Here is a 25,332-nt window from a genome sequence, read left to right on the forward strand (position 1 = left end):
GCCGTATCTGGAGTATTGTGTGCAGTTTTGGTCGCCATACTATAGGAAGGATGTGGTGGCACTGGAACGGGTGCAGAGGAGGTTTACCAGGATGTTTCCTGGTATGGTAGGAAGATCGTATGAGGAAAGGCTGAGGCACTTGGGGTTGTTTTCAATGGTGTAAAGAAGGTTTAGGGGTGACTTGATAGAGGTGTACAAGATGATTAGGGGTTTAGATAGGGTTGACCATGAGAACCTTTTTCCACGTATGGAGTCAGCTATTACAAGGGGGCATAGCTTTAAATTAAGGGGTGGTAGGTATAGGACAGATGTTAGGGGTAGATTCTTTACTCAGCGAGTCGTGAGTTCATGGAATGCTCTGCCAGTAGCAGTGGTGGACGCTCCCTCTTTATGGGCATTTAAACGGGCATTGGATAGACATATGGAGGATAGTGGGCTAGTGTAGGTTAGGTGGGCTTGGATCGGCGCAACATCGAGGGCCAAAGGGCCAAATACTGCGCTGTATTTTTTCTATGTTTCTATGTTTCAATTAAGACGCATTCAAACAGACCCATGAACAGGCAGGAGGTACAGCAATACAGACCATGTGCAGACAGATGGGACAAGTTCAGAATGGCATCATGGTGGGCCGAAGGGCCTGTTCCTGTGTTGTACTGTTCTATATTCAATGACAAAAGATGTGAAGACATGTTTTCTCACAGTCACGAGTTCTTCAAACTCTCTTCCTCAAAAGGGAGTGGGAGCAGAGAGTATTGATGAGCACAGAGTGATAGATTTGCTGGGAGAGCCAGGAAAGTTGGGCTGTGGTTACAATCAGACCAAATCAGCCATGACCTTTCTGAAGGGAGGGGCAGGCTTGGAGAGGTTATGTTTAACTCCTCATTCCTACATTCAGAAATATGAACCTTGTGAATTGAAGACAGACTCTGGCTGGTGGTTCTGTGAGTTGTTGCAATAAGCTGCACTCTGAAGGAGAGTAATAAAACACCCAATCAGTTTTGGTTTATTTTAATCTGTTAATTTTGCTTCTAATTATGTATTTAATTGATATAATTACTGCATCAATCTCTTTCAAAGTTTTAATACATCCAAAATTGAATCCAGCATAAAACCTATTTCTGGATATATACAAATCATGTTTGCGTTCAGCATGATTAAGTACATCGTGTTTAAATACTGGGGTTCAGTTAGTTCAATTGGCTGGATGGCTGGTTTATAATGGTGATGCCAACAGTGTGGGTTCAATTCTCACACCATCTCAGGTTACCATGAAGGACTCTCCTTCTCAATCTCTCCCCCCAGCTGGGGTGTGATGACCCTCCACGCTAAACCACCACCAGCTGTCTCTCTCTCTCTGAGTAGCCTATGATCTGGTCAGACAATAGTGACTTTACCTGTTTAAATACTCACACACCATTTGAACATGTGAAAATATCTGCACGGAAGTTAGCAGATCGGTAGAAGAGACTTCATGTTGATTAATACATAACCTAAACCAAATTAGCAGATTAAAATAAACCAAAACTGATTAACTCATTGGGCGTTTTATCACTCTCCTTCAGAATGCAGCTTATTGCAACAACTCACAGAACCACCAGCCCAAGTTCATATTTCTGAATGTAGGAATGAGGAGTTAAATATAATCTCTCCAAGCCTGCCCCTCCCTTCAGGAAGGTCATGGCAGATTTGGTCTGATTGTAACCACAGCTCCACGTTCCTGGCTCCACCAGGAAATCTATCACTCTGTGCTCGTCAAGACTCTCTTAATGCTTGAGGGAGGATCTCTGAAAGCTGAAATCGCATGCTGGTTTTAGTCAATGAACTCCAACATGGCCATAACTACAGCCTGATAGAAGTTCATAAAATAATGAGGTATAGACAGAGTTGATGGTAGTTATCTTTTCCCTAAATAGCTCAGATAGATCCATCCTGAGCTGAAAATGTGTTGCTGGAAAAGCGCAGCAGGTCAGGCAGCATCCAGGGAACAGGAGAATCGATGTTTCGGGCATAAGCCCTTCTTCAGGAAAGGATTCCTGAAGAAGGGCGTATGCCCGAAACATCGATTCTCCTGTTCCCTGGATGCTGCCTGACCTGCTGCGCTTTTCCAGCAACACATTTTCAGCTCTGATCTCCAGCATCTGCAGACCTCACTTTCTCCTCCAGATAGATCCATCGGTCAGCACTGACCACAGACAGTTACTGTCAGTAAATTCATACTTCCCTCTGACAACGTTGTGGAGTGTCAAAATCATCAGTGTTTCACTATCAAAAACATGTAGCTCATCTTCTACAGAATATTGTTTCATTGAACCATGAGGTAAGAATCAATTTTATTCGTGTTGAAAGTGGCCTGTGCACAGAATAAAGGGGTAGCAATTTAAGACTGAGATGAGGAGGAATGTCTTTTCTGCTAGGGTTGTGAGAACTCCTTGCCGCAGAGAGCTGTGGGGGCAGAGCCCTTGTGCATATTTAAGGCTGAGATAGATTCTTGATCAGTTGGGGGAATCAAGGATTACAGAGAAAGGACAGGGAAGAGGACATGAGGAGTGTTGGATCAGCCATGATCCTACTGAACGGTAGAGCAGGCTTGAGGGGCCGAATGGCCTACTCCTGTTCCTGTTGAAAGTCAGAGAGCCATACAGCACAGAAACAGACTAACCAGTATGTGCCAAACTAAGCTAGTCCCATCTGCCTGCTCCTGGCTCATATCCCTCCAAACGTTTCCTATTCATGTATCCATCCAAATGTCTTTTATATGTTGTAATTGTACCCACATCCACCACTTCCTCAGGAAACCATCTTCTGTGTAAAACATTTGCCCCTCATATTTTTTACATTTCTCTCCTCTCACCTTAAAAATGTGCCCCCTTATCTTGAAATCCCCCATTCTAGGGAAAAGACACCTACCCTTAACTCTATCTATACACCTCATTACTTTATAAACTTCTATCAGGTCACCCCTCAACCTCCTACACTCCAGTGAAAGTAGTCCCAGCCTTCCTTTATAACTCAAACCTTCCGCACCCACCAACATCCTGGTCAATCGCTCCTGAACCCTCTGCAGCTTGGGAGTGTGTCCAGATCTACAGAAGAGTCAAGTGGCACATTATACAATAAAACAGTGAGTGGAGGACAGGGCATAAGCTCAGTCACTGACCCACTCCCAACATTTTCTTGATGGAATCTGCACTGAGCCTCTTAAACAACTGCAACAGTATTCTTTCCCCAGTTGTTAAACTTCTAGATCGATCCATTGACTCTTGATGTGAGTGATGCTGAATGCTGGGTAATTCTCAGGCATCTCTCTTGATTGCATGAACTTAAAGGTGTCCCAGGAAACCCCCGTAGTACGTATGCAACCTGCTCCCTCACCACAACATCTCCCCCCTCCCCACCCCAACCCCACCCCGCTGTCCAATCTGAACACTTCTCAATTCTTCTCTGAAACTAAAAGGGGGAATAGCTGACTGTTTCAGTGCCTTCAGGCTCCACAGCCAGACTGGTTGATTAAGTATTTCAGTTTTGAGAAACTTTAGCAGAGAGGGGAAGACTCATTGCAGGAAACCATCAAGCAGAGCAAGTAAATAAAACTGACACGAGGTTCTAGCCCTGCCTCAATGTGATGATGAATGTTGCCTGACAGGACATTGGTTAGGCCACTGTTGGAATATTGTGTGCAATTCTGGTCTCCTTCCTATCGGAAAGATGTTGTGAAACTTGAAATGGTTCAGAAAAGATTGACAAAGATGTTGCCAGGGTTGGAGGATCTGAGCTACAGGAAGAGGCTGAACAGACTGGGGTTGTTTTCCCTGGAGCGTCGGAGGCTGAGGAGTGACCTTATAGAGGTTTACAAAATTATGAGGGGCATGGATAGGGTAAATAGACAAAGTCTTTTCCCTGAGGTCGGGGAGTCCAGAACTACAGGACATAGGTTTAGGGTGAGAGGGAAAAGCTACAAAAGAGACCTAAGGGGCAATTTTTTCATGCAGAGAGTGGTACATGTATGGAATGAGCTGCCAGAGGATGTGGTGGAGGCTGGTACAATTGCAACATTTAAGAGGCATTTGGATGGGTATATGAATAGGAAGGGTTTGGAGGGATATGGGCCGGGTGCTGGCAGGTGGGACTAGACTGGGTTGGGATATCTGGTCAGCATGGACAGGTTGGACCGAAGGGTCTGTTTCCATGCTGTACATCTCTATGACTCTATGCACTGGTAAACAGTCCATCATCCTCCACATTCTACACCACAATTTGTTCCTGGTTTAAGCAATACCTCAAATGGCTTTTCATTGTGTACCTCTGCTGTATTTCACTTTACAACGGACACCTATACTTTACAAGAACACCTATACTCCTTGCAACGTTACTTTTGACAGTATCTGGAAACCTGTAAGGCAGTAACAATCTGTCCAGTCCCACTGGCTTCACACTCTCTACACGATCTGAAAGAACCAAAACGTTCACCAGCTGGATGCACACATGCCGAAGATTTTTTTTTAATCAGCTCTCTAAATACTAATGAGATGTCCTGTGCCTCACAACAATCAGTCTCACAAACTCCTTCTCTTCAAAACAGCAGCTGATCCTTTCATTCATTCTCCCCCAAATCCCTTGCCAGGTTTTAGAAGCTCCAAATGCCCCAATAAATTGAATAAGCTCCTTCAGCCTCAATGTACACTCATCACTTTCCACCCGTGACTACAGCCCTGTTCCTGTGCTGCTGACAAAAGTCACCTATTGTTAAAGCCTTTTGTTTGGAGCTCACTGGGAAGAGCATAACTTATAGGAGCAGAATTAGGCCATTTGGCCCATCAAGTCTATTACACATTCGATCGTGGCTCATATGTTTCCCCTGCTTTCTCTCCATAATCCTTGATCCTCTGACCAATCAAGAACCTATCTCTGTCTTAAATATACTCAATGTCTCGGTCTCCAAAGCCCTCTCTTCAGCAATGAGTTATACAGAGTCCACATAGTCTGGCTAAAGGCATTCCTCCTCACTTCTGTTCTAAAGGGTCATCCCTTCAAGTCGTTGTCTCTCCTACTGGTGGAAACATCTTCTCCATGTCCACTCTATCCAGGTCTCTCAATATTCTATAAGCTTCAATCAGATCCCTCTTACCTATCTAACCCCCACTGAGTACAGACCCAGAGTCCTCAACCTCTCCTCATATGGCAAGTTCTTTAACTCCAGAATCATTCTTGTGAACCTCCTGTGGATCTCCTCCAAAGCCAGCACATCCTTCCTTAGATACTAGCCCAAAACTGCCTAGGGAGTCGATCGGAGACGGTTGGAGGAAGAGCGCCTCATCTTCTGCCTAGGAACCCTCCAACCACAAGGGATGAACTCAGATTTCTCCAGTTTCCTCATTTCCCCTCCCCCCACCTTGCCTCAGTCCCAACCCTCGACCTGCTGCGCTTTTCTAGCAACACATTTTCAGCTCTGATCTTCAGCATCTGCAGTCCTCACTTTTCCATCAAATAATACTACCCAAGTTAGCAGAATGGAAGTAAAATGACATGACCATCAAAACTAAAATTAGAGGTCTCCCCTTCCTAGAATTTGTGAAAGGGATGGCAAGAGAAATAGTGTTCCCTGGCAAGACGCAAACTCCCTCACCAATGAAGTGCTGGTGAAATGGTCCAATGGAGAGTTACTTGATTTGCCAGTATTTAAGGCCTTTAATTGGTCAATTAATGGCCACACCAAGGCCTCAAACCACCACCTGCCAAGCAGGTGGGAAAAATGGCCAGTTTCCCAACTGGAAAACTGGAACTAGTCACTGGAAAACTGGAACTAGTCTCTGGAAACCAGGGTGTCCTATTGACCATAGAGTCAAACAGCCCTTTTGTCCAACTCGTCCATGCTGACCAGATATCCTAAATAAATCTAGACCCATTTGCCAGCACGCGGCCCATATCCCTCCAAACCCTTCCTATTCATATACCCATCCAGATGCCTTTTAAATGTTGTAATTGTACCAGCCTCCACCACATCCTCTGGCAGGAGCTCATTCCATACACGCACCACCCTCTACATGAAAATGTTGTCCCTCAGATCCCTTTTAAATCTTTTCCCTCTCACCTTAAACCTATGCCGTCTAGTTTTGGACTCCACCCACCTCAGGGAAAAGACCTTGTCTATTTACCCTATCCATGACCTTCATGATTTTATAAACCTCACCCCTCAGCCTCCAATGCTCCAGGGAAAACAGCCCCAGCCTCTTCAGCCTTTCCCTATAGCTCAAACCCTCCAACCTTGGCAACATCCTTATAAATCTTTTCTGAATCCTTTCAAGTTTCACAACACCCTTCCTTTAGCAGGAGGACCAGAACAGAATACAGTATTCCAAAACGCCTATACTCAATACTCTGACCAACAAAAGAAAGCATATCAAACACTTCCTTCACCATCCTTTGTGCCTGTCATTCCACTTTGAAGGAACAATGAACTGTACTAAGGACCTTACCATTAACTGCATGAGTCCTATCCTGATTTCTCTCCCAAAATGCAGCACCTCACATTTGTCCAAATTAAACACCATCTGCCACATCTTGGCCCATCTGATCAAGATCCCGTTGTACTCTGAGGTAACCTTCTTCGTGTCCACTACACCTCCAATTTTGGTGTCGTCTGCAAACTTACTAACTGTACCTCCTATGTTCACATCAAAATCATTTATATGGCAGCGGACCCAGCACCGATCCTCGTGGCACTCCACTGGCCACAGGCCTCTAGTCTGAAAAACAACCCTCCACCATCACCTTCTGTCTTCTACCTTTGAGCCAGTTTTGTATCCAAATGCCTAGTTTTCCCTGTATTCCATAAGATCTAACCTTGCTAATCAGTCTCCCATGGGGAACCTTGTCGAATGCCTTACTGAAGTCCATATCGATCACATCCACTGAATTACCCTCATCAATCCTTTTTATTACTTCTTCAAAGAACTCAATCAAGTTTGTGAGACATGATTTCCCATGCACAAAGCCATGTTGACTATCCCTATTCAGTCCCTGCCTTTCCAAATACATGTACATCCTGTACCTCAGCATTCCTTCCAAAAACTTGCCCACCACTGAGGTCAGGCTCACTGGTCTGTAGTTCCCTGGCTTGTCCTTACCACCGTTCTTAAACAGTGGCACCATGTTAGCCAACCTCCAGTCTTCTGGCACCTCACCTGTGGCCATCGATGTTACAAATATCTCAGAAAGGGGAACAACAATCACTCCCCTAGCTTCCCACAGTGTTCTAGGCTACACTTAAAAAGGTCCTGGGGATTTATCCATTTTTAAGCTATCCAACACCTTCTCCTCTGTAACAGGGCATATTTCAAGATGTCACTATTTGTGGATTAGATTAGATTCCTTACAGTATGGAAACGGGCCATTTGGCCCAACAAAGCCACACCGAACCTCCGAAGAGTAACCTACCCAGACCCATTCCCCTACCCTATATTTAAACCTGATTCATGCACCTAACACTATGGCAATTTAGCATGGCCATTTCACCTGACCTGCACGTCATGGGAAACCGGAGTACTTGGAGGAAACCCACGAAGACACGGGGAGAATGTACGAACTCCATATAGACAGTCGCCTGAGGCTGGAATCGAACCCGGGCCCTTGGATCTGTGAGGCAGCTGTGCTAACCACTGAGCTACCGTGCCACCCAATGTAATGGTGGGTTTTGTTTGCCCCCAATCCGTGGGCAGTTAGTGGCATTGTCTCTGACTCCTCTTCCAGCAACCCCACTTCACAAGAAATCATTTACCTTCTCACCAGCGCATTTCCTGATGACTAGGGCTCAACTAATAGCCTCCAGCCAGTGGCATCTGCCAAAGGAGAGCTCCACATTGCTGGTCTGCTTTTACCAAGCTGATGGGCTAGCAAAATGTTTAAAATCTCGCTCATTAGGGATGTGGGTGTCTCTGGCAGATACAAGGGCAGCAGATACATGGGAACACCACCCCCTGCAAGTTCCCTCCCTAATGGCATTGTGGGTCAACCCACAGCACATGGACTGCAGCAGTTCAAGAGGGCAGCTCACCCCCACCTTCTCAAGGGTAATTAGTGATAAACAAACACTGCCCCAGCTTGCAATACTCACATTGCAGGCATGTTTTTTTAAAATGGTTCATGGGATGTAGGTATCACTAGATAAGGCCCATTTATTACCATCCCTAATTGCCCAGAGGGCAGTTAAGAGTCAAGACATTGCTGTGGGTCTGGAGTCACATGTTGGCCAGACCAGATAAGGATGGCAGTTTCCTTCCCTAAAGGATGTTAGTGACCCAGATGGGTTTTTCCTGACAATGGTCACCATTAGACTCTTAATTTTAGAATATCTTGGAATTCAGATTTCACCATTAACTATGGTGGGATGCAAACCCAAACCTTTCCTATTGATAGACCTATCCAAATGTCTTTTATTATATGTTGCAATTGTGCCCACAGCCATCACGTCTTCAGCAAGTTTATTCCACACACGACCACTCTGTGTTAAACATTTGACGCTCACGTCTTTTTTAAATCTCTCTCATCTCACCTTAAAAATGTATCCCCTAGCGTTGAAATCCTCCATCCTGGGAAAAGACAGCCACCATTAACCTTATCTATACCCCTCATTATTTCATAGACCGAAGCCCAGTTGTGGCCTAATGCCAACTATTTACAACATATTGAGTAAATATAAATTAAACTATTAATCAAATTCCACTCATCAAATATCAGCAAGTGCACCTACTCATCAGGATGTAGGCCACAAGTTTGAAGAACCTCCTCAGTACATTTACATGTTTCCACAAAGAAGCTGTGAGACTAGGAGGACAAACTGACTCTTAATGGATTAATGATACTGGGACATAAATGGAGAGAGAGTTCAACTTTGTATTTTGAATCAGGCCCTTTGCCAACTATAAATACAGAGAAAACCATCTACACTAAATGTGGGAAGACATGAAAAATCCACCTTTGAAGATTTATCATCCATAACGCCCCATCATAAAATCATGTTTTCTCCAATGCAGCTGAGAGCTGGTAGCTTTAATGGCGAGACTTGCTACTGCCTCATCACCAAAGATCTGGGCTATCCATGGAAACCGTTATCCAATTCAGCAGAAAGTCAAAGCCAACTAAAGCAGGTTGCTATGAATTAGGGCCAGGAGTAGGACATTCTGGCCTTAGTCTGATCCACTATTCAATATGATCATGGAACCCCCCCACAGTCAGACAATCTGTAACCAGTCTCCATGTGCCCTGCTCCCAGTCCAACACCGGCACCTCCACACCACCTACAAAGTTGTGGAACCCATTTTGTATATGTCTCAGGCGAATGCTTAAAAAAAATGAGATCATCTTCCTGAATATGTAAATTATGGACCAAACACCTGTAACAGTATCGCAAACAAACCCATAAGATTCTTTGACCAAAGCCACAGTTGAGTTCTGGAACTTTCTTCTCCATATGAACATGTCTGTATGAAGCCAGGAGTGCTGCTGTGATTCTCTGTGTTACACTCGAACCTCCCCCAATCCTCCACTGCCTTCAGCCCTCTCAGAGGGTCCCCACTTGTAAAGGCAGGCAGATGGATCCTGGTACCTCCCTGGTACAGGGAGTCTGTATCATCAACCTATCAGAAATGTAGCTCAGTCTTATTGATCCTCGGGTACATCTGAACATTAGCATGGACCAATGAGACTGTGAAAACAGTTAGTTTCTGTTCTTTACAATTTTACACTAGCCATCTACATTATGCTAACTCCTCAGTAGAAAGGGCGTGAGCCTATTGAGAGCGATTTGCTTTCATTGTGCTGCCTTAACTCGGTCTTAAACAAAGGGAGCAACAAAATGACACAGAATCAAACGGGAATCTGCTCCTTCAGGGAAGAACATTTTCCTTTTCTTCCTCACCCATTCCCACAACGTCAGTGACAAGATGGCTGCCAGGATAATCAAGAAGCTCCACCTGTTGGGGACCAGGAGATCAGTCTAACCCGAAGAACTCTGGAAGTAGCACTCCAATGGCCACTGGTATAATTAGGAGTGTGCAGGAATAGGAGTAGGCCGTTCAGTCCCTCAAACTTGTTCCACCATTCAATAAAATCACGGTGGATCTGTGGTCTAACTCAAAACTGTTTATCTCTTCTATCCCTTAATATCTCTGCTTCACAAAAGTTTACCTCTCTCAGACTTAAAACCAACAATTGATCCAGCATTATTGGTGGAAATCTTGTATGACCCTTTGTATGTAGAATTGCTTCCTAACACCGCTTCAGAATGAGGTCTGAACCTGAAACATCGATTTTCCTGCTCCTCGGATGCTGCCTGACCTACTGCGCATTTCCAGCACCACTCTAACCTTGACTCTAATCTCCAGCTTCTGCAGTCCTCACTTTCACCTACCTCTTCAGAATGCCTGGCCCTAATTGTTAGGGTCTATTCCCCTAATTCTACAGTCCACAAATAGCTTATCTTTATCTACCCTGTCTATTCCTGTCAATGTCTTGAAGATTTCTGTCAGATCACTCCTTAACCTTTGAAATTCTACAGAAAACAGGGCTAATTTGTATAATCTTGCCTTGTATCGTAACCCCTGAAGTCCAGGTATCATTCTTGTAAATTTACACTGTACCCCCCCCCCCCCTCCAAGGCCAATCCAACCTTATGATGCCCAGATACTCACTCCAAGTGGGATCTGAATCCCCTGTGACTATTGCACCTCCCTCCTTCTCCCTCCCCTCCCGTACGGTCAGGCTGCTTGTGGCGCCACAAACACGCCTCTGACTGCACTCCCCTGAGCAGTCCGCACCTTCATCAGCTTCCAAACTGGACGTCAGAATTGAGAGAGAGACATCAGACTATTCCTGTAATCCCTGACTCTTTCTCTTTTGATAATTTGGGCACCCATTCCCTTCCTTCTTCTAGGCTATCATGTCTGCAGGGTGATCCTCTCTCTGTATGTGCTATCAACCTACACTCAGCATCACACATTAGATTAGATTCCCTACAGTGTGGAAAAAGGCCTTTCAGTCCAACCAGTCCGCAGTGACCCTCCAAAGAGTAACCCACCCAGACCCCTTTCCCTCTGACTAATGCACCTAATACAAGAGCAGTTTACCATGGCCAATTCACCTGACCTGCATAGCTTTGGACTGTGGGAGGAAACAAGAGCACCCGGAGGAAACCCAAGCAGACAAGGGGAGAATGTGCAAACTCCATACAGTCATCCGAGGCTGGAATTGAACCTGGGACCCTGGTGCTGTGAGGCAGCAGTGCTAACCACTGAGCCACCGTGCCACCCCAAATGTCCTACAAAGTCTCTAGTCACTGTCTGGACCCCGAGACCAGGGTTTTGTATAACTGCAGCATAACTTTTACATCCTTATACACGAATCCTTTAGATATAACGACCAACATTCCATTAGCTTTCTTGATTACTTTCTGCACCTGTTCGTAACATTTTATAGGTCTGTGCACCTGACCCCTCAAGTCTGTTTGGACATCCACTGTATTTAACTTCATACCATCTGGAAAGTACCCTGATCCTTTCTTGCATCAAAAAGTTTGCCTATTTTGGAACCCAGCTGCTTTGATAGCTCCTAGTTTGATCCAGGCAGCTTGGCTACATGGTAGTAAACAGAGAATCCACTGCAATGATCAATCCAGCTCACACTGCTAACTCCAAAACAGCAGCTTCCAGAATGTTCCATCACTAGGATCCAACAAAAAGCCTCAGGGGAAATCAGGGAACAAATTTGAGAAGCTGACCCAACATGTTCGTCAACATTTGATCAGAAAATGTAACATTTTCTGGAGGGTCAGGAGCACAATGGTAACGTCAGTGGGCTAGTAATCCAGCTGTGCAGATGAATGGTCCCAGTCACACAAGTTCAGACTGCATTATGGCATTTGGAGATATTTAAACATCTGAAAAGAGGAGGTGGCTCCACAGATATCTCAATCTTCAGACCGTCAGTGCATCCGAGTGAAAAACAAGACCAGGCAGAAGCACTGAAACCAATATCAGCCAGAACTGCAACTTAGATGATCAACTCGCATCTTCTGGTGAAGTTTCCTGAACCACAGATGGTGGTTTCCAGTGAATCCAATTCACTTTGTGTGATACCACAGAACGGTTCTTGGTGCTGGAAGACAGAAACAGTTCTGAGCCTTATCCCAGATGGAGTATCCCTGGTTTCAACTGAATATGCCCAAGAACATGAAATGCTGCTCCGGTCTGTACAACAAACTGAACAAACTCAATCCAGCAAATCATTGTCTTACCAACTGACTCTAAGTTATCAGTAAATCAAGCAGCATTCAAGAAGAAATAACCTGCTCCCTGCTGCTCAGTTTAGTTTCCACCAGAGGACCTTGCTCCAGAGTTCACTACAGCTTTTCCCTAAACATCGTCTAAAGGGCAGGATCCCACAGGTTGAGGGACGCTGGGTGGGTGGGGGGACTGCCACATTGCACATGATCAACTGTAGCATCAAGGACCCCTGTCAATGTTGGTGTCAGTGGGTGTGTGGGAAAACACTGCAGCTGGTTAGACTCATATCGAGCAGAATGGAAGGATGTTGCATTCCTCGAGATCCATTAACAGAGCGTCTCTGCAAGAGTTCCTCAGGGTAGTGCCCTCAGCCCAGCCATCTTCAATCAACCTTTCCTCCATCATAAAAGTCAGAGGAGATGTCTGTTGAGGACTGCACAATGTTCTGTACAATTTAGGACTCCTCAGATTACTAAAGCACTCCACGTTCACACAGCAAACAACCTGAAGAGGTTCCACATTTGTGCTGGTGTGGACCAAGTCCCATTCGTGTTTCACAATTGCCTAGCAATGACCATCTCCAGCAAAGAGAATCAAACCATTTCTCCACAACACATTTCATTGTTGAGTCTCCCACTATAAATGCCAAGAGAGGTTACTGGCAACCAGACCAGCTACATGTCTGCCGTGGCTACAAGAGCAGGTCAGAATCTGGGAATCATATTGACAGTACCTCACCTGCCACCATCTGTCCATCATCTACAGACCAGCAGTCACAAGGGAGATATCTGGGGGACAGCAGCTGTGACACTCAGGAAACGTGACACCATCCAAGGTAACTTTGCCATGCATCACCTTAACCATTCACTCCCTCCATCACCAGTACACAGAGACAGTAAGGTGTAAGTGTGCAATGTCACAAAACTCCTTTGACTGTAGCATCCAAACTAGTTGCCTCTAACAGGACAGAGACAGCCCCTACATGGGAGCTCCATCACCTGCAGGTTCCTCTCCAAGGCAATTATCATCCTGACCTGGATCCCTGTCAGTGTAACACAACCTGCAACATGGTGATGGTGCACTGTAAGCTGGCATGGTCTGGAGGGCATCAACAAGACTGCCCACTCGTAATTTCTCTACATCATTGGGAATGGACCAGCCACTAATGCTCACACTTCACAAACAAAACTAAATATCTCCAAAAAATAAGTAAAGGCACTGGCACACTGAGCACAAAAACTATTTGATTCACATACTTCTTCTGAAAAGATGTCTCAAACAGTAGTACCTATATATACAGTATACATAGACATTCCTGAGTGACATTTCTGGTACAAAGCATTTTACAAGTTATGGCCAGAACACGTTGCCCAGTGATAGAACGAAGCAGGCAGATGAAAAAGGGGGGTTTAACCATCTTGTCCTCTAGGCCACCACCCTCCTCCCTGGCCCACAAACTCTTGCAAACCTCTCCTTACCCCCTCCCCCACACCACAGTAATGGGCGGTATTTACTGGGACAGTTAATGGGCGGTTTTTACTGTGACAGCTGACACTTCTCCGAGTCCAGTGATCCAGGGACGATCTCTAGTGAATTCCTTTGAAGTAGCTGTCATTCCCAATGATGCTGTCGGAACTCCCAGCTTGCCAGCGGCCAGATGCTCTGCAAGCAGGATTTACGGACACCAATGTCATAACGACTTTTGAGAAGATTTCTCGCTCAGATTGAGGTTCTGGAAGTAGGTTTGCTTGTGAGCTGGAAGGTTCATTTTCAGATATTTCATCACCATACTCACTAACATCTTCAGTGAGCCTCTGAATGAAACACTGGTGGTGTAGCCCGCTTTCTATTTATATGTTTGAATTTCCTTGGGTTGGTCATGTCATTTCCTGTGGTGACATCATTTCCTATGGTAAGAGTTTGTTGATAAGAGTTCCGGTTGGAATGCTATGCTTCTAGGAATTCTCATGCGTGTCTCTGTTTGGCTTGTCCTAGGATGGATGTGTTGTCCCAGTTCATTTCCTGTGGTGACATCATTTCCTATGGTAATGTTATTTCCTGTTCTTTTTCTCAGGGAGTGGTAACTGGGATCCAAATCAATGTGTTTGTTGATAAGAGTTCCGGTTGGAATGCTATGCTTCTAGGAATTCTCATGCGTGTCTCTGTTTGGCATGTCCTAGGATGGATGTGTTGTCCCAGTCGAAGTGGTGTCCTTCCTCATCTGTATGTAAGGATTGAATTGAATTTATTGTCACATGTACTGAGGCACAGTGAAAAGCCTTGTCTTGTGAGCAATACAGGAAGATCACACAGTTAAGTTGTATAGATAGTAAATAATAGGTAAACAGCAGCAAAAACAAAAACACAGGGACAGGCGAATGTTAAGAGTTTGAGAGTCCATTCAGTATTCTAACAACAGTTGGGTAGAAACTATTACAAAACTGGCTGGTGCATGTGTTCAGGCTTCTGTACCTTCTCCCCGATGGTAGAGGTTGTAGAAAAACACTGCCAGGCTGGGATGGATCTTTGAGAATGCTAGCGGCCTTTCCTTGACAGCGGGCCTGGTAGATGGATTCTATAGATGGGAGGGTGGCCTTTGGGATTGTCTGGGCTGAGTTCACCACTCTCTGTAACTGTCTCTGATCTTGGATGGTACAGTTGCCATACCAGGTAGTGATACATCCAGACTGAATGCTATCGACAGCACACCTATAAAAGTTGGCAAAAGTATTTGCCGTCATGCCAAATTTCCTCAATTGAAGGATACTAGTGAGAGTGGGTCACTAGAGAACCAAATCACAGCCCTACTCAAAAAACTTCAGAAATCTGGAGAAATAAATAAGACCGACTTCCAAAAAAATGAAACCAGACGGATCCAGTACACCACGCTTCTATGGATTACCCAAAATTCACAAACCAGAAGTCCCCTCAGACCCATAGTCTTGCTACCTGGAACACCAACTTACAGACTGGCCAAGGAGCGACACCACAGACTAAAACACTTAGTAGAAGGGTCACGCCACTCCATCCACTCCACCCAAGAATTCCTGAAGACCATCAAAGACAATAAGATAGAAGATGATGAAATAATGGTCTCCTTTGATGTAACAACCCCTGTTTACATCAATCAACATTAACCTGGCCAAGGAAACACTGACTACACTATTAGAAGACCCAAAGACACATACACCAAACACCACCAACCTCATCAGCAAGGACAGTATTGTCAAGCTAGTGGACCTATGCCTTACCACCCACTTCACCTTCAACAACAAAACCTACAGACAAATCAACGGAACACCCATGGGATCTCCGATATCACGGTTCTTAGCAGAGGCAATAATGCAGAGATTGAGCAAACAGCTCTGCCAACCAACCAACCCAAACTCTGGGTCCGCTATGTGGATGACACCTTTGTCATCACTAAATGAAACAAATTAGAGGAAACCTTCAAGACCATCAATAATATCCTTTACTGGTATAAAATTCACTAAAGAGGAGGAAAACAACAACAAAGTGCCATTCCTAGATGTCACAGTCGAGCGAACAGCCAATGGGGAACTTCAAACCAGCATCTACAGGAAAACAACACATACAGACCACATACTGAACTACAGAAGCAATCATCCCAAGATCCACAAACGAAGCTACATTAGAACATTATTTCAACGAGCCACCACACACTGCAGCACAGAGGAACTATGCAGAGCTGAGGAAAATCACGTATACAGTGTATTCAAAAAGAATGGGTACCCAATGAACACAGTCCGCTGATTTCTCAGCAACAAACCCAAACAAACAGACAAAACGTGTCCAGAAACCCCAGCCACTCTCCCCTACATCAAAGACATCTCGGAAATGACTGCCAGACTACTCAGACCCCTTGACATCATGGTAACCCACAAACCCACCAACACAGCTAATGAACTTGGAAGACCCTTTACAGACAACAAGCAAAACTAATGTCATTTGCAAAATACTGTGCAAGGACTGTACAAACACTACATTGGACAAACAGGCAGAAAACTACCTATCCACCAGGCTACATGATCATCAAGTAACCACAAAACAAATGACCCACTCTAACTAGTATCCTCATGAGGAAGGACACCACTTTGATGGGACAACACATCTATCCTAGGACAAGCCAAATAGGGACACGCACGAGAATTCTTAGAAGCATGGTATTCCAACCAAACTATCAACAAACACATTGACTTAGATCCCATTTACTACCCCCTGAGAAAAAGAACAGGAAATGACATCACCATAGGAAATGAGGTTACCACAGGAAATGAAATCACCAACCCAAGGAATGTCAAACATATAAATAGAACACCACTGGTGCATCATCCAGAGGCTCACTCAAGATGTTACCTAGTATGGTGACGAAACATCTGAAAACAAACTTTCCAGCTCAGCGAGCAAAGTTACATCCAGAACTAATGTCACAAACTGAACTCAGGAAGCACTTGATTAGATAATGCTTTACCCTAGGGATTAACAAGAATTACCCCATTGCTTCCCCAACCACTTGACATGGACCACATCAGGAACAGTAAATGCCGCCTAGTAACACCGCCCCAGTAAATGCTGCCCCAGTACCATCGCCCCAGTAAATGCCGCATAGTAACACCGCCCCAGTAAATACCGCCCAGTAACACCGTCCCAGTAAATACTGCCCAGTAACACCACTCCAGAAAATGCCGTCCAGTAACACTGCCACAGTAAATATCGCCCACTAATACCATCCCAGTAAATACCGCCCAGTAACACCACCCCAGTAAATGCCGCCCAGTAACACTGCCCCAGTTAATACCGCCCAGTAACACTGCCCCAGTAAATATCGCCCAGAAACAACGTCCCAGTAAATACCGCCCAGTAACACCACCCCAGTAAATACTGCCCATTAACACTGCCCCAGTAAATACTGCCCAGTAACACCATCCCAGTAAATACCGCCCAGTAACACGGTCCCAGTAAATGCCGTGCAGTAACACGGTCCCAGTAAATGACGCCTAGTAACAATGCCCCAATAAATACCGCCTAGTAACATCGTCCCAGTAAATACCACCCAGTAACATGACCCCAGTAAATGCCGCCCATTAACACTGCCCCAGTAAATGCCGCAGAGTAACACCGCCCCAGTAAATACCGCCCAGTAACACAACCCCAATAAATACCGCCTAGTAACACCGTCCCAGTAAATACCACCCAGTAACACGACCCCAGTAAATGCCGCCCATTAACACTGCCCCAGTAAATGCCGCCGAGTAACACCGCCCCAGTAAATACCGCCCAGTAACACCACCCCAGTAAATACTGCCCAGTAACACCGCCCCAGTACATACCGCCCATTAACACCGCCCAGTAAATGCCGCCCAGTAACACCGTCCCAGTAAACATCACCCAGTAACACCGTCCCAGTTAATACCACCCAGTAACACAGTCACAGTAAATACCGCCCAGTAACACCGTCCCAGTAAATACCGCCCAGTAACACCGTCCCAGTAAATACAGCCCAGTAACACCACCCCAGTAAATGCCGCCCAGTAACACTGTCCCAGTAAATAACGCCCAGTAACACTGCCCCAGTAAATATCGCCCAGAAACAACGTCCCAGTAAATACCGCCCAGTAACACCACCCATTAACACTGCCCCAGTAAATACTGCCCAGTAACACCATCCCAGTAAATACCGCTCAGTAACACTGCCCCAGTAAATGCAGTGCAGTAACACGGTCCCAGTAAAGGCTACCTAGTAACAATGCCCCAATAAATACCGCCTAGTAACACCGCCCCAGTAAATGCCGCCGAGTAACACCGCCCCAGTAAATACCGCCCACAACACGACCCCAGTAAATGCCGCCCATTAACACGACCCCAGTAATTACCGCCCAGTAACACCGCCCCAGTAAATGCGACCCAGTAACACCGCCCCAGTAAATACCACCCAGTAACACCGCCCCAGTAAATGCCGCCCAGTAACACCGTCCCAGTAAATGCCACCCAGTAACACCGCCCCAGTAAATACCGCCCAGTAACACCACCCCAGTAAATGCCGCCCAGTAACACCACCCCAGTAAATGCCGCCCAGTAACACCGTCCCAGTAAATGCCACCCAGTAACACCGCCCCAGTAAATGCCGCCCAGTAACACCATCCCAGTAAATGCCGCCCAGTAACACCACCCCAGTAAATGCCGCCCAGTAACACCGCCCCAGTAAATACCGCCCAGTAACACCACCCCAGTAAATGCTGCCCAGTAACACCGTCCCAGTAAATACCGCCCAGTAACACCGTCCCAGTAAATACCGCCCAGTAACACCACCCCAGTAAACGCTGCCCAGTAACACCGTCCCAGTAAATACCGCCCAGTAACACCATCCCAGTAAATGCCGCCCAGTAACACCGCCCCAGTAAATACCGCCCAGTAACACCGTCCCAGTAAATGCCGCCCCAGTAAATATCGCCCTGTAACATCACCCCAGTAAATGCTGCCCATTAACACCACCCCAGTAAATGTCACCCATTAACACTGCCCCAGTAAATACCGCCCAGTAAATACCGCCCAGTAACACCGTCCCAGTAACACTGCCCCAGTAAATACCGCCCAGTAACACCGTCCCAGTAAATACTGCCCAGTAACACCGCCCCAGTAAATACTGCCCAGTAACACCGCCCCAGTAAATGCCGTCCAGTAACACCGTCCCAGTAAATACTGCCCAGTAACACCGCCCCAGTAAATGCTGCCCCGTAACACCGTCCCAGTAAATGCCATCCAGTAACACTGCCCCAGTAAATGCCATCCAGTAACACTGCCCCAGTAAATGCCATCCAGTAACACTGGCCCAGTAAATGCCCCCCAGTAACACCATCCCAGTAAATATCACCCAGTAACACCACCCCAGTAAATGCTGTCCAGTTACACCACCCCAGTAAATGCCCCCCAGTAACACCGTCCCAGTAAATATCGCCCAGTAACACCGTCCCAGTAAATAACGCCCAGTAAAACTATCATTCCATGAAAGCTGTCAGACATACTGAGCATTTCCAACACTTTCTCGGCCCCTTCCCCGGCTAGTGGGAGAACTGGTTGAAAAGACAGTGTTGGATGCTGTCTTCATCAACAAGAGCTCAATCCCAAGAGTAATGGGTCAGTGTCACTTTTGTTGGGGTAAGAGCTGAGAAAGGAAAATAGATGGTGAATGGTCTATCCATGTAGGAATGCAAATACAATTTTATTGGAAGATTAAACACCATTTCATTCAAACAATGAGGCAGAATTTTCCAAGTTGACAAGACTGGTCGTGCTGATGGGATTAGATTAGATTAGATTAGATTAGATTAGATTACTTACAGTGTGGAAATACGCCCTTCGGCCCAACAGGTCCACACCGACCCGCCGAAGCGCAACCCACCCAGACCCATTCCCCTACATTTACCCCTTCACCTAACACTACGGGCAATTTAGCATGGCCAATTCACCTAACCTGCACATCTTTGGACTGTGGGAGGAAACTGGAGCACCCGGAGGAAACCCACGCAGACACAGGGAGAATGTGCAAACTCCACACAGTCAGTCGCCTGAGGCGGGAATTGAACCCGGGTCTCAGGCGCTGTGAGGCAACAGTGCTAACCACTGTGCCACCGTGTCGCCAAGGATTGATTGGTTGCAGGGGGAAAGAGGGCGGTATGAGTTTCAACTTTAATTCTTTGCTTTCATTGATCTTCAGTTGTTGATGCCTCATTAACTAGTCATCTCCAACACTACATGTGTCTTACTCTTTATGCAAGGCACTCTCTGATCCTCTCTCTCACTTTCCACATGTCTCTCTGACCAATTGCCTCTCATACGGTGTCTTTCTTAGTATTTTTTAAAATTCATTCACAGAATGTGGATATCGTTGGCTAGGGTAGTAACTAGAGTCCCTCTCTAACTTCCCAGGAGGTAAATCACATTGCTTTGGGTAAGGAGTCACATGTAGGTCAGACCAAGTAAGGGTGATAGTGAACCACATGGACCTTTCCTGACAATCAACAATGGTTTCATGGTCATTTTCTAATTGCGCCATCTGCCATTGCAGGATTCGAACCCAGTCCCCAGAACATTACCTGAGTTTCTGGATTAATAATCTAGCGATAATACCATTGGGCCATCACCTCCCCATGATGCACTGCTTGTTTCTGTGCTTCTCCCACTTTTCTTTTACTCTCACCTGTCAAAGGCAGCTGGAAGCAGAGTCGGAACTCCAAATCTTTGGAACCACGGCAAGGATCTTGATGGAACCTGAGGCATGTCATGTGTTCGCTGAGTCGGCGGGTTAAGGGCGAAGGATGGGAGCTGGCACTTAGGGAGCAAGCTTGGGCTCAACGAGGAAGTGGGAAGCTGGGTCTCAACTACAGAGCAATAGTTTGACCAGGAGCACAGGGACTGATAACCATATAAGCAACATTACATTTATGGTCAAATAGGAACAGAATAAAGCAGATCTGCAGGATATAATTCATAACTAGAGAAAAGAAAATCCTGACATATAAATATTGAATAAGTATGTTATTCCATTAGATAAACACCCAAGTACGAAATTATATCCAAGTACAATTGGAAAACTAAACTTTCAATGTTTTAATTATACAGAGGAATCTCGATAATCCGGGCAAGATCGCGAGGTCCCAACGTTTGGCTAAACTCTGTTATCCGGCATTCGATTATCCAAACACTCGATTATCCAAACACTCAATTAATAACAGCATTTTAAAACCTTATATAAGTTAGCAATAGATTAGAATTCCAATCAATGTACACATAACCAATATGTAATGTCAGAAATGCAAACTCCAGGAACCAGACTCACAGAGGCTGTCTCTGGTCATGGACAGTGAAACAAGTCTTTATTTCACTTAAACGTCAGAAGGGAAAAGGAAGTTTAGTATGGAGGAAATTGGAAAGATCAATCATAAATTTTAAAAGGTGCAAGTTAAAAATTTGGGAACGAGCTTTGAAATAGGCAATGGGAAGCGTGATTAAAAGAACAAAGTGTTCTCCAAAATGTATATAGGAGATGGGAAAGGCTTGTGGTATATTTTCAGTAACTAGGGTAAAAGTTCCTCTCAACTCCACATCAACATTATTTGATTCCGAAGAAGGATCACTGGATTCGAAAAAATGATTCTGCTTCTCTCCCCACAGAAGCTGCCAGACCTGCTGAGTTTCTAAGTTTGTTTCAGATCTCCAGCATCTGCAGTTCTTTGTATTATTTTACAGTATTTAGACTGTGGTATTGCTACTTGTTCAACTCTGATGCACTCTGAAGCTTTGAACTTCAAGATCTGGGAGTTCCTTTCATAAATTTCCCCATAAAAGAAGAAGATATTTTATCCAGAATAATGGGGGCAAAGTAGGGTGCTAGATAGGTGAACGAACCAATATATCCCTACATGCGTCTGTATATTTTTATATATATATATATATATATATATATACACACACACATACACACAGAGGCAGACAGACACACAGAGCTGCAGAAACTCAGCAGGACTGGCAAAGGTTATGCTTCGAGTCTGGTACAACTCTTCTTCAGAACTGAAAGGTGTTGGAAAATGTCTTATACTTTTGAAAGAAGCAGAGGCCCAATGTAAGCGACAAAGGGATTGTCAATGGTGGTGAAAGAGAAAGAGAAAAATAGATGTAAAATAGGTGTGAATTCATTGTGAAAGGGAGAGAATGGGTCCTTTGTCTGTCTGTGTGTGTGTGTGTGTGTGCGCATGTCAGCATTTGTCTGTGTCTGTGTGTGTCTGTGTGTGTGTCTCTGTCTGTGTCTATCAGATTTAGCGCGAAAGCGAGAGACAGCGCTAAAGGGAGGACGAGAGAGGGGGAAGGGGAGGGAGAGGGAGCAGTGCTGAGGTAGAAAACAAGATTTTGTTGCTGAAGCTAGCATTCTGATTCTTTGGAACAATGCAACAGGCTCAAGACAGAAACGTTACCGTGGGAGGAGGGTGCTTCATTGTGACGTCACGTGGGAGGAGGGTGCTTCATTGTGATGTCACCATGAGAGCAGGGTGCTTCATTGTGACGTCACTGTGAGAGCAGGATGCTTCATTGTGATGTCACCGTGGGAGGAGGGTGTTTCATTGTGATGTCACCGTGGGAGGAGGGTGCTTCATTGTGAGGTCACGTGGGAGCAGGATGCTTCATTGTGAGGTCACGTGGGAGCAGGATGCAGCAGGATGCTTCATTGTGAGGTCACGTGGGAGCAGGATGCTTCATTGTGAGGTCACCGTGGGAGGAGGGTGCTTCATTGTGATGGCAAACAATCAAGAGGACAGGGGATTCCGATGGACAGAGCAGGTTTATCTCCAGCTTTCAACATTCAATTCAATTACTTCAGCACCATGTCTGTTCTGTCATTCTCTCTTCACCCCACCACACAAATACTCCCATACATACTCACGCATACACACAAACACTCCCATAAAAACACACATTCTCTCTCATTCTCTTTCTTTGACACCTTAGTTCACACCATCTTACATTTCTTTTTCTCTTTCTCCACCACATACAACTCCTTTGTCTTTTGCACTGGGCCTCCACTCTGTCAAAAGTACAGAAAACCCATTTTCCAATCCCTTTTAGTTCTGACAAAAGTCAGAGAATCATAGAATCCCCATAGTGTGGAAGCAGGCCATTTGGCCCATTGAGTCACACCACCTCTCCGAACAGCATCCCACCCAGACCCATTCCCTACCCTATCCCTGTACTCCTGCATTTCCCATGGCTAACCCTCTTTGATTGCACATCCTTGGACACTATGGGGCAACTTCGCATGGGGGCCAATTCACCTAACCTGCATATTGTTTTTGAAACACGGACTGTCAGATTTGCTGAGTTTCTCCAGCATTCTGTGTTTGTTTCGGATTTCTAGCATCCGCAGTATCTTGCCTTCTCAACCCTATGGAATGTTTATTGCCATGTTTAACCAGGTCCTAAACAGAATCACTGGCAACTAAAAACATGACAAAAGTAGAATGCAACACAGAAAAATAGATTTTTACTAACCTTGGATGTACAGTTTACTACAGGATTACTTCCTCCACCTGCCTCTAACCCAATTATCTAGAAATAAAATTGGAAGATTTAGTTTCAAAAGCAGCTCCTTAAGAATATTTTCAAACAAGATATTTCTTAAGGAATACTTACTCTATTCATTTTAACAAGGACACACGGCTTTCCTTCGTTATAGCCAAAAGTGTTATTGTTATTACCAGAGCATTCACCAAGTGTTGTCCGGTTAAACTGACATGCCTTTTTCTCTGCTATAATATCTGGCTGAATGAGGTACTTGCCGGGGTGACAGAGAATATTTTTTTGTGCTTGTATCAAATCATCATAAGCTATTAAAGAAGAAGCATTGAAACAAGAATGAGTTCAGTAAAAGAGGAACATTGAAAATATTCAATTCAATCAGTACTTACGTTTTAGAAATCCATCAAGAGCATTGATATATTTTTCATAAGATTTATAATCAGATTTGTTAAATACAATTTCCAGGGAAGATCCCACTTTTGGTCTAATCATAAGACCTACAAATAAAGAAAACAAACTGCAATTAGTTTGTCAAATTGTACATTAAGGAATATATCAAAAATGTTTTAAATATCCAGCCGCATACCCTTTATTTTCAGATCTAGGTGACCTTCTGTGTTTTCACTGTATTTCAAACAATATTTAAGGTTTGGCTAAAAAGGAAGATACGCTGACCCAGATTTTGTGGTATTTTCCAGTGAACTTAAGAGTCATAGAGATGTACAGCGTGGAAACAGACCCTTCGGTCCAACTGGTCCATGCCAACCAGATATCCCAACCCAATCTAGTTCCACCTGCCAGCACCTGGCCCATATCCCTCCAAACCCTTCATATTCATATAGCCATCCAAATTACTCTTAAATGTTGCAATTGTACCAGCCTCCACACTTCCTCTGGCAGCTCATTCCATACACATACCACCCTCTGCATGAAAAAGTTGCCCCTTAGGTCTCTTTTATATCTTTCCATTCTCACCCTAAACCTATGCCCTCTAGTTCTGGACTCCCCAACCCCAGGGAAAGGACTTTGTCTATTTACCCTATCTACCCCTCATGATTTTATAGACGTCTATAAGGTCACTCCTCAGCCTCCGACACACAAGGGAAAACAGTCCCAGCCTATTCAACCTCTCCCTATAGCTCAAAACCTCCAACCCTGGCAACATCTTTGTAAATCTTTTCTGAATCCTTTCAAGTTTGACAACATCCTTCCAACAGGAAGGAGACCAGAATTGCACACAATATTCCAAAAGTGGACTAACCAATGTCCTGTACAGTCACAACAAAAACTCTCAACTCCTGTACTCAATACTCTGACCAATAAAGGAAAACATACCAAACACCTTCTTCACTATCCTATCTACCTGTGACTCCACTTTCAAGGAACTATGAACCTGCACTCCAAGGTCTCTTTGTTCAGCAACACTCCCTAGGACCTTACCATTAAGTGTATAAGTCCTGCTAAAAATTTGCTTTCCCAAAATGCAGCACATCACATTTATCTAAATTAAACTCCATCTGCCACTTCTCAGCCCATTGACTCATCTGATCAAGATCCTGTTGTAATTTGAGGTAACCTTCTTCGCTGTCCATTACACCTCCAATTTTGGCATCATCTGCAAACTTACCAACTGTATCTCCTATGTTCACATCCAAATCATTTATGTAAATGACGAAAAGTAGTGGACCCAGCACAGATCCTCGTGGCACTCCACTGGTCACAGGCCTCCAGTCTGAAAAACAACCCTCCACCACCACCCTCAGTCTTCTACCTTTGAGCCACTTCTGTATCCAAATGGCTAGTTTTCTCTGTATTCCATGAGATCTAATCTTGCTAATCAGTCTCCCATGGGGAACCTTGTCAAACACCTTACTGAAGTCCATATAGATCTGTCCTCATCAATCCTCTTTGTTACTTCTTCAAAGAACTCAATTAAGTTTGTGAGACATGATTTCCCACGCACAAAGCC

At 45.0% G+C, this 25,332-nt stretch overlaps 1 protein-coding gene across 1 annotated transcript in view; it reads right to left on the reverse strand.

The window, feature by feature from the left end:
* The window catches only part of atp1b3a (ATPase Na+/K+ transporting subunit beta 3a), a 71,362-nt gene that overhangs the window by 10,337 nt on the left and 35,693 nt on the right, over positions 1 to 25,332 (reverse strand). The window contains exons 3-5 of the mRNA XM_043702799.1: positions 23,753 to 23,860; positions 23,478 to 23,671; positions 23,337 to 23,393 (exon numbers count right to left, since the gene is read on the reverse strand). Coding sequence (XP_043558734.1) covers positions 23,337 to 23,393; positions 23,478 to 23,671; positions 23,753 to 23,860 — 359 coding nt within the window. The remainder of the gene's footprint in view (positions 1 to 23,336; positions 23,394 to 23,477; positions 23,672 to 23,752; positions 23,861 to 25,332) is intronic.

This window comes from Chiloscyllium plagiosum, chromosome 13 (genome assembly GCF_004010195.1).
Source record: "Chiloscyllium plagiosum isolate BGI_BamShark_2017 chromosome 13, ASM401019v2, whole genome shotgun sequence".
Lineage (NCBI taxonomy): Eukaryota > Metazoa > Chordata > Chondrichthyes > Orectolobiformes > Hemiscylliidae > Chiloscyllium > Chiloscyllium plagiosum.